This window comes from Cyprinodon variegatus, unplaced genomic scaffold (assembly GCF_000732505.1).
Source record: "Cyprinodon variegatus isolate N-32 unplaced genomic scaffold, C_variegatus-1.0 Scaffold374, whole genome shotgun sequence".
Lineage (NCBI taxonomy): Eukaryota > Metazoa > Chordata > Actinopteri > Cyprinodontiformes > Cyprinodontidae > Cyprinodon > Cyprinodon variegatus.
Genome location: NW_015150827.1, coordinates 208,522 through 218,469, shown reverse-complemented (window position 1 = coordinate 218,469; position 9,948 = coordinate 208,522). Strand labels below are relative to the sequence as shown.

At 41.5% G+C, this 9,948-nt stretch overlaps 1 protein-coding gene across 1 annotated transcript in view; it reads right to left on the bottom strand.

Moving 5' to 3' along the window:
• Positions 1-5: 5 nt before the first annotated feature.
• The window catches only part of LOC107092320 (WD repeat-containing protein 47-like), an 18,732-nt gene continuing 8,789 nt past the window's right edge, over positions 6-9,948 (bottom strand). Inside the window, exons 8-17 of the mRNA XM_015386717.1 lie at positions 8,595-8,712; positions 6,757-6,938; positions 4,706-4,942; positions 4,562-4,622; positions 4,295-4,452; positions 2,442-2,611; positions 2,190-2,360; positions 1,972-2,103; positions 1,637-1,855; positions 6-1,550 (exon numbers count right to left, since the gene is read on the bottom strand). Coding sequence (XP_015242203.1) covers positions 1,408-1,550; positions 1,637-1,855; positions 1,972-2,103; positions 2,190-2,360; positions 2,442-2,611; positions 4,295-4,452; positions 4,562-4,622; positions 4,706-4,942; positions 6,757-6,938; positions 8,595-8,712 — 1,591 coding nt within the window. The 3' untranslated portion in view covers positions 6-1,407. The remainder of the gene's footprint in view (positions 1,551-1,636; positions 1,856-1,971; positions 2,104-2,189; positions 2,361-2,441; positions 2,612-4,294; positions 4,453-4,561; positions 4,623-4,705; positions 4,943-6,756; positions 6,939-8,594; positions 8,713-9,948) is intronic.

Here is a 9,948-nt window from a genome sequence, read left to right as displayed (position 1 = left end):
TCTTTGTGTATTTTTTAATGCACAACTGCAGCTATGTTTGTATTTATTGTACCTTTTTACTATTCTTTTAACTGCCATCCCAAAATAATCTGCTGATGTTGGTGAATGAGACTGTTTGAGAAAGGTGTTTGTATAGATTTTTTTTTTCTTGAAGCCCCAAAAGTTCTATAAACAAGAATACCTTAAAAATGATCACAGATAAAAGCTCTTAGCTATTTTGTATGAAATGTTTGAGTGAGATCAGGAATAAATAAAAAAAATTCTGCAGAGATCTTGTTTTGTGTAAAAGACACTTTATTGAACGTACCAGCACTCTGACCTCATCAAGCCTTAGTTCATTTAAGTTACATTTTAAAAACAAGAGTTAGAAAGGTTTAATTTAAGAGCTGCTAGCATTTCAAAAAACAAACTGTACATACATACAGAAACACTGAAATAAATACATCTATGTGTTAGTTTGGCCTCATGTCTGAAAACAATATACTCTATAACATGAAAAAACTTAAATATCGATCTTTAAGTTAATCTGACAGATAAAATACAGTGTTAATGAAAATATATAAAAACAAAGCATATGCCCTAAATAAATAATCCAAACACCCGTGTTTCCATCCAGATGTCATTGTGCATATGGTTAGACCAAGACCGACACCTACTGTTAATACACTACAACAACAGCAGCATAGAAACCAAAGCTTACCACTGGAAAACGCCTGTAAGGATGTGCAACTGAAATCTGAACACTGTACATCTCCTGGATGCTGAATATTAAAGGTCCTTCAAATGCAAGCAAGCCACTGCTAGACATTAGCTATAAGCGTTAGCTTGATAGAAACACTGAATTCAAATAAAAATAAAAAAACAGCTAATTTACACATTCGTCGCTGCAGCAATGCACTGGATGCAACCATGTTTCAAATCCCCACAAATGGTATAATAGCTCCCAACTCGCACATAAAACGGTACAGGTTACATCGGCTTTTCTCCACTTTAACAAATGCAGCTTTACTGCGGCTGATTACGATATGTAAGACGAGGAATGTAGAATTTTTCTTTTTAAATAACCGTAGTGTTTGTTTTAGTTATGGAGACTGAAAAGGCACCATCATAGAAAAATAAATAAAATGAGAGGGACATGCAGAAGGAAACTTTTGTATGCAGAGAGTAACAAAAAAAAAAGAAACAGGACGACTCATTCGGTTTAGAAATAGAAGGAAAATAACTCTGTTCTAACCCTGGGGGACTATATGGAACATGCAGCATGTGCTTCTGATGTGCCCGGTGTTTTACCCATATTAGTTTTGCACGTCAAACGGAAAGGTTCAGGAATGATTGGATGTGATCGTTCTTAAAAGTAGAGAAGCATCGGTTTAGGTTTTAATGCACGTCTTTTCCACCTGGTTTGAATTAAGGGTTTTGTGTCCACAAAGTGACGGTGCGGTCAGCAGAAGATGAGAGGAAGGACAGGTCCTGTGTGTGCCATCGACACTGAATCACCTTGTCGCCATGCTCTCCTACTACAGTCTGGGGCAACGGTTTGGTCAGGTCACCTGCCAAGCACATCGGACAGAAATGTTTTGGTTTAAATTTTTCGTTTTCTCCTCACCGAGCGGACAGATTGTATCCAAAGACATACCTTGAAGGTTGGAGACCATGACCTTTGTGTCATAAGAACCGGTGAGCAGGTAGCGTGCTCCAGGGGAAAACCTGACGGACCGCACGTCACTCGTGTGCGGCCGGTACACCTGGACGATCCGACCTCCTCTTATGTCATACAGCATGCACGCGCTGTCTTCCTGTCCTGTCGCTAGGAGACGCCCACTTGGATCGACCGCTACCGAGGCAACAGGACTGCCTGTTCAGTGAAGGAAGAGATGAAATCCTCTTTAAATTCATCAAAGACGGCGGCCATAACAATAATCCATTCATTTTTGACCGCAGTGCTACATATCATGCTCCGACCACACAGACCTGATCCGTGGAACGCCGTTCCCACCACTCGCACACAGCTGGGCACTCTGAGGTCCCAGAAACGCACCGTCTTATCCTGAGAGCCCGAAGCAATCATCCAGCCTCCCCACGTGTACAAAGACAGGATATGACCTGCAACAGGAAAAACAGCTTTGTCTGTTCTTTGTCCTTCAGACATATAGACAGGTGTACGTGTAGAGGTCGGTCTCCATGGTAACCTGTGTGTCCACTGAGCGCGTGCAGCCCCTGTCCCCTCTGGCAGTCCGTGGTGTAGATGTTACAGTCTCCTGCTCCAGCGCTGATCAGAATGGCCCCTCCACTCTCTGGGCCCTCCATGAAGGCCAGGTCTCTGATGGTACCATCATGCATGCTAAACTCCAAGTCCGGTCCTGGATGAACAGAGAAAAAAATCAAAACTTAAAAACTGATCAAGTCTGCGTTTGAGGTGTAATTTCCCACAGAGCTCAGACCTGTGGCGTTGCATGTCTCTGCGCTGAAAGGCAGGACTTTGACGTATTTGTCGTTGGAGCCTGTGGCCAGCAGCTGTCCGCAGTGACTCCAGGCGACGCAGTAGATGGAGCCTTTGTGGTGTTTGTTCCTCTTGAAGCGAACCACCGGCTGCTTAATTGGGCTCGAACCGCTACAGAGAGGGAAACAGGAAGGAGTACAACTATTTAGTTTGTTATTACGAAATATTTTTAATTTATAAAAAAGTGCTTTTTAAGTATTTACCATTTATATTTATTTTATTTATGTCAGTTTCAATCAAATAAAAAAAAAAAAATCTAATGCCAACTCAGTTCACCTCACCATAACCTACCAGGGCTCATTTAAAAACTGACAGTTTTTCAGATTTACTTCCTAAAAACCTTTATACAGTTTATAACATGGAAGATAACTGACCCCAAACGTATTTTTCTTGTTGGATCATAATCATTTATCTCATTGCCTTTTAGGTAAATGTTCAATTTGTAAAATGGACATGTCAAATTTAAACAAACATGCATCCATTCATTTTCCATCACGCTTATCCCAAGCGGGGGTCATGATAGTGTTGGTGCCGCTCTCCAGCTGTCTACAGACGAGAGGCAGGTTGCAACCCTGGACAGGTCACCAGTTCATCACAGGGCAGCAGAGACAAACATCCATTCACGCACACACTCACATAAGGAGAATTAGAGAAGCCAATTAACCTAACAGTCATGTTTTTGTGCTGTGGGAGGGAGCCGGAGTACCCGGAGAGAACCCACCCATGCATAGGGAGAACATGCAAACTCCACGCAGAAAGGAATCAAACCCGGAACCTTCTTGCTGCAATGCAGCAGTGCTACTCACAGCAACACTGAGCAGTACCTTAGACAAATTATGCCATTTAAAATAATTATAGATGTAAATAATGATTTTATTTGGAATCAAAACTTCTTTTTTTTTTTATCTGTGACAGATTACAAACTCTTTAAAAACATTTTTGTTGAATGAACTAATGAAAACCTGTTATCTATCTGTGACTCAAAAACCACATCTATCAAAAAGTTTGATAATGCAATAAATCAAAGAGAAATATTATCAAAAGGCTTACATTTTTAGATATTTAGCTATGCATCTTTTATAAAAGATAATAAGGACAAAGTACGAAACCTGGTCAGCCAATTAAACCTAATATCCAACATCTGGCAGCTCAGGCTGCACACAATAGGAGATAAAGTTAGTGAGGTATTGTCTTATAGTAAATACTTAAGAAAGATGTGTGCTGCTTAGGATTTAGTACAAACATAAGCCCCATTTACACTACTTTTTTTGAAACCGTGACGAGATCGGTCTGACCACAGTAACCGAGACAACTGTTGAGTGTAAATGACACGCAACATAGAACCGGACCGTGCCGGACACAATCGACCCGCGCCAAACCAGTACTACGGTTCATTCTGGCTCACAAAAGCTGACTCTGTCAAATAAATTCACCAAAGGCTGCATTCTTCACCTGACTCTCTACAAACAACAAAATATCACAATACCATAGATCGTCACTAGGAGGAGAGGAGCTGTGTTAGCCTGGTGTGTAAATGGCCATAAGGAACCAAGCTCAGCACGGTTAACTGATCCGAGCTCAGTCCGAACTCACCACGGATCGGTTTTCAGAGTGTAGTGTAAATGGGGCTATAGCCATATAACGGTTATTTGTCTACTGATGCAGTTGCCAGCACCAAGGCTTTTCTGAATGACCCTACTAGAACATCTGAGCATCTCCATTACACATCAACTAACATACAAAAACAAAACAAGCACCTAATAGAAGAAAGCTCTTTAGCTATAGCTGCGTTACCTCGGGATGAGTTTCTCTGGATAGGCGCAGACTCGCAGAGTTTTAGAGTTGGACCCCACCGCGTACAGAGCACCAGACGGGTGGAAGGCGACGGCTCGGACAGCCTGGGAGTCCTCCAGGGTGTGTACTGGTACAAACAGGCTTTTTGGTTGATCATCCTAAAAATACAGCAATAATATCACATTAGTTTGATGAATTTAACGCATTATGTTGTGCCTGAAAGGCTGTGGGCATTACTTTGGCTTGACTTTAGTGACGCCTCCTTACCTCTTTACTCCGAGATAGAGACCCAGGCGAGTCGCTGGGATGACCTTTCCCTTTCTGACCACTGGAAACAAAGAGTAGCGCCTCAGATCTATCCTCATTAAGGGGGAAAAACAAGCAAATGTGAGTTTAAGAAATCCCACCAACCTTGAGACCACAGGGGACTCATTTGGAGGTGGGACGGTGCGCCCCCCTTCGCCGCGGTGCGGGGTGCTGCTGACCACCCCTCCCCCTCGGCTCCGGTTCTGCTCAGGAGTCACAGATGGGGGGTTGTTGTTCTCCTCTGAGGCGGGCGTGTTCCCATTGCACTGCTGGGTCAGAGATTTCACCTCCTCTCCCAGGTTCTCCATCCCCACATTAAGCTCCTCCAGCTTCTGGATGGACCTGCACAACAGCCACATCAAAAGCTGTTCTCATTCTTTGTGTTTTACTTTGTCTGGAGGTTGTTTATGTTCCAATAGAATAGCGACATCCAGAGAAAAATAAAGCAGAGACGATAAAAGCAAAATAGAGCTGATTATGCGCAGTCACCCTTCTGAATAATGTAGAAGACAAGAGAGACAGGAGATTTAGGGGAGAGGGAGGAGTAGAGGGAAGAATGAACCAAAGAGATTGATTCCTCCTCGAAGAGTTAAAATATATTGATATGTTTTCTTAATTGTGTTTAAATCACTATATTCCAGTAGATCTACTGTAGCATGATCATCGTAGAGTCTCAGTTTGTGACACTGTGCTCATTATTAAGCAGGATTTTAACACAGAGTGAGAGTCCCAGGTGGTGAAGCTGCTCGGGGCAGATGGTGCTGCACAGCCTGCAGTGGGCTGCGCCCTGTGAGGGGAAGCCTCATGGGAACCATTATTTCTAGGACCTTAACATGTCAGCTTCATGTTTTCTGACAGCTGCTCCTCTTTTCTTTGATCGTACTGAGAGCCACACCATAATCAAAGCAGCTCCCCCAAACAAGCCAACCTGAGCAGAGCCGACCCAGAATACCCTGATTGTTCACACTCCTAAAAACTACACAGAGGGAGTTGACTGGGATTTTATTAAACAGACAAACACAAACAATAGTGAAAAAGATATATGGCCTTTTATGTCCATTGGAGGTCCTATGTGGAAATATCTCCAACAACTTTAAGAGGAAAGTAATTGTCTCTGGCATTTTATGAGCAAAAACCAACCATTGCTTTTATAAATATATATCCCACTAAAGTCTAATCAAAAATAAAAACATTGCTTTTAATGTATACTTTCATTTAGAATTAATAAATACAGGGATGGTGGCGCATCCAAAGGAAGACACCATATTGTGTCACCGTATTTGATCACAGTAGCCGAAAAAAGACAAAACACTTTAGCCTTACGTTTATCTGAACACGTACTGTAAGGTTATTATTGGTGACTGTTGTTGGTTTAAAAAGCTCTGAAAAGACAATCTAAAGGTCCCCAATTAATGCTCAAAAATAATCCTGTGATCCCAAATCATTGAACATTATGCTGTGATATATGTTGATATGGAATTATTGTCCAACCAAAAAAAAAACGTTAACTAAAATGCTATGGTTCATTCTTTAAAAAGAATTTGTGGTAATAGTTTTATAAATCTTGTAAACCTGCACCTCAGCTCATAACATGCAACTCCACAAAGAGCACAAATCTACCTACAGAGGAACTTTTTGCTCCTTAGCCGTCTTTAAAGGCATAGTAGAGGATGTTCTTTTTCTGAGTTCGTGATTTAACCCCTTTTGCGTTGTGGCCTGGAATAAACATAGCACAGACAACGCTTCAAAATCAAAAATGTCTGCGTCATACCTGGGACAAGTTCACTGCGACACACTGCTGCGGGAGTATGACCAGCCCTTAAGGCCTCCATAAATGTGTTGTGCGCGCTAACCGCTGCTCCACCTGCACGTCCCGCAAACAGCAACTTTTAAACAGAGCGTGCACAAGGAGAAATGGGCTCGTGCATGCTCTCACACGCGTCTAAGAGGTGTTCGCTCTCACGAACAGGCACAGATTTGTGCAAGTGCATTTTTTTATTTCTTTTTATTTGAGAGGGCGGGTCTTTTTTAAAACATTTCGCGAAAATCCTCCACAATACCTTTAGAGGTTGCACCAGACTTCCCTCTGGGAGAAACAGACTAAAAAGCTGCTGATAGTGGTTTGCAGGGTGGTGATGCTCCTGCGGTGTCTGTACCTGTTCAGGAACTTCTCTGTGAGGCTGTGCTGCATGTCACTGGGTGGGGGGTCCTGCTGGACCCCTCCCTCCAGAAGCATCTGCTGGTACATTTGCCTCTGCTGCTGCTTCTGTTCCAGATGTTGTTGCACCCGAAGTCGCTGCCGGTAGTACTCCTCATACTTCTCCGTTGAGTCGCGTAACTGAGGACACCACACGTGATAACTGTCATTATTTATCTTAGAAGCATAAGCTGATGAATCATTGAACATTTTAGGTCAAATGTCCACAGATCACTACTTTTATAAAACATCAGGCAAGCTGTAAATTTCAGACTTAATGTATTCAAACTCTTCTTATCACATTGGGCAGTATTCATCTTGTTGACTATCATTGGTTGACTAACTGATCACATACAGGAGATCTGAGAGACCGAGGGTAAAGAGAGGTGTGTTTACTGCAACACTGCAAAAAACAGGAAGATTTAAGAAAATTTGGTGGAAAAAACTAATACGACTCCTTAGCTAATATCTGTTTTGATAGTGAATTAACTTAGATTAGCTCTGTTTAAAAAGATCCTTAACACAGACTAATAAAATATGGAACGTATAGTAAAACACTAAACATGGACTCTTTCAGGGCAGCGCCTTGTTTTCTGTTTGGAATAAAGTGGAAACTCCATATTGTCTCTCTATACTTGTCCAAACCTGAAAATGACAAAGTAAATTTCATAATTTTTCACAAAACTCCAGACGGGGCAGATCATTTTCAAATGGCTCAGGCTGATTCTCTATCCCTCAAAGGCTTCATTGTAAGAAACCCTTCACCTCTCCTCTCAGCTCAGGTATAAAAGGAGGAAAGAGGAGGAAACAGGGAGCTGAGGACAGGTCACTTCCCCGCTCTGCTGTCTGCTTCCTGCCCTGACAATCCGCTGGGAACAGATCTGCTGATCTGTTTTGGGGCGAGGCCAGACCCTGGCTTTGAGCCAGCCTTAGAAAGCCAGACAGAGAGAGCAGGGATGTGACAGAAAGACCTTAGAGGCTCCTGGTGACAGCCTGCATAAGAATCTGCCAATTTGACAGTGAATTTATTTCACTATATTTTATTTTCATATGAAATTATAATTCAGGACTTTTTAAAAAAAAGGCTGGAAACAGGAAAAATTAAGCAGATAAACAAAATAGTTTTAAACACCTAATTCAGATCTGGGCAAGAATACAGATGACCATATATATAGCTCGGCGACCCGGTCACTCATCCCTACTGGCCTCAATCTAAAGGACCCCGGTCCTTCCAGCCCCCACTGTTCTGCAGCCTCATTACTCATAATATAAAGGGGCTAAAGATTGTTATTTGAAGTCTAAAAGATGGTATACATTTGTGGCTTAAGAGGTTTCTTAAATTTTTCAACATTTAGTTTTCACACACATTCAATAATTATTAATAACTTAACTTTATTGATCTCAGATCAGAGAAATTTACCTCTGCATTTAACCAATCCCCTTGGGAGCAATGGGCTGCCATCATGGGGCGCAAGGGGAACATTTGGGGGGTAAGGGTGCTTAGCGAACCACAGTGGCAATCTGTGGGAGTGGGTTTCAAACTCACAACCTCAGGATTCCAATCCCTATGCCTTAACCACCAGGTCACACTCCCCACTAAATTAAAAGCAGATACATGCGCTCTTATAATAAAAATAGACTGTCTCAGTCACACCATTCCTCTGAGTCAGCTTCAGTAACACTAATTTAGATCCAGTTAGACGAAGCAGAACTGATAACCTCGCTACAAGCAGAACTCATCCATGAAATAAGTATAAAAACATTCATCAGCAGCATTTTAATCAGGGATATCATCACCTCATTCCTGTCAGCAGAGCCGACTGTCGGTGCTTCCTCGCCTGGCGCAGAGGCAGGCCGCATGTTCTGAGCTCCACCAGAGCTCAACATCTTATCTACAGGCGTGTCAGTTCTGGATCTACAAAAAAAATAAATAAATAAATAAATACAGCAGCATTGAAACGCCTTCTAAAACACAGAATAATCCAAATAAAAACAAGAAAAATGCATCTTTCTCTGAAGCAATAACAGATTTTGGCAGCAATAGACAGTTCAAAAAAAGCTAAGACTGAAATAATGATTAAACTGATTAAATATATATTGTGCGTTTAAGCTGAACCAGCTAATACTATTAACAGATTAATATTCAACAATTGATATCATGTTTGCTTCCTTATGATTCCAAACAGTAAAATCAGCTCAACAAGGGACTGAGAACATCTCTAAATGCATTTCTTAAAATCAAAACCTTTTTTATTATTCTTCTGCTCATATTCTAACAGCTAATTTTCTTTAACCGCTGCATCTAATGACACATTTAGAATGGGAGCATTAACTTTATCATCGCTGTGCAAAGTCACCTCAGTGAGGCGAGAGCTGCAGGACCCCAGGAGGTGGGTACAGATGAAGAAATGTACATCGGCTTAGTGTTTGACGACTTAGAGTGGACACAGAGGTTTAGCATTAGGCTTTAAGCTTTTGTGTAGGTGGTCACTAAGAATTCAAACCAACAGCAGATGGTACATTTGCTTTTAGGTGAGAGAGAGCTGATGGCCTTACACAGCTGTGATGTAAAAACATGATTTTACAATATTTTCTAAACAAAGATAAAACAGTAATCTGCATTTTGCATTAGCTATTAGCACAATTAGCATGACTCTCTTTACAGAGTCTCTGTGTGTTCCTGGTCAGGTAAGTAGAGTCTTATTGTAACTGTAAGGACGCGGTTCTCGCCAGAGCATGCCCTTTGCACCATGTCTCTACTACACCGTTTACATTTTGATCACTGCTGCAATTTATAAATGGAAATGTTCAAATTTCACTGCTAAGCTGCTGCTCATTAGCGGTCAGAAAGCTGTAGTGAAAACATCAACTCCGCGCCGTTAAGACTGTCTGTTTAACGAGGAAGGTGAGCACGCTACAGCAGAAAGCAATGTTTTTTTTAAAAAAAAATTAAATAATAATCCCCCTGCTAATAAAAATATTCTGTTAATAACCCTGGACATTTGCATATATACACATCTTTTTCCTTAAAAGACAGCTGGACTCGCTTAAAATAAAGCAACTTTGCTTTGTTGAGTAATTTGCTGGAAATGCCAATATGCCTCCACAGAGAAGATTATTTTTCTTTTCTTGAAGTTGCTAAAAGCAAATC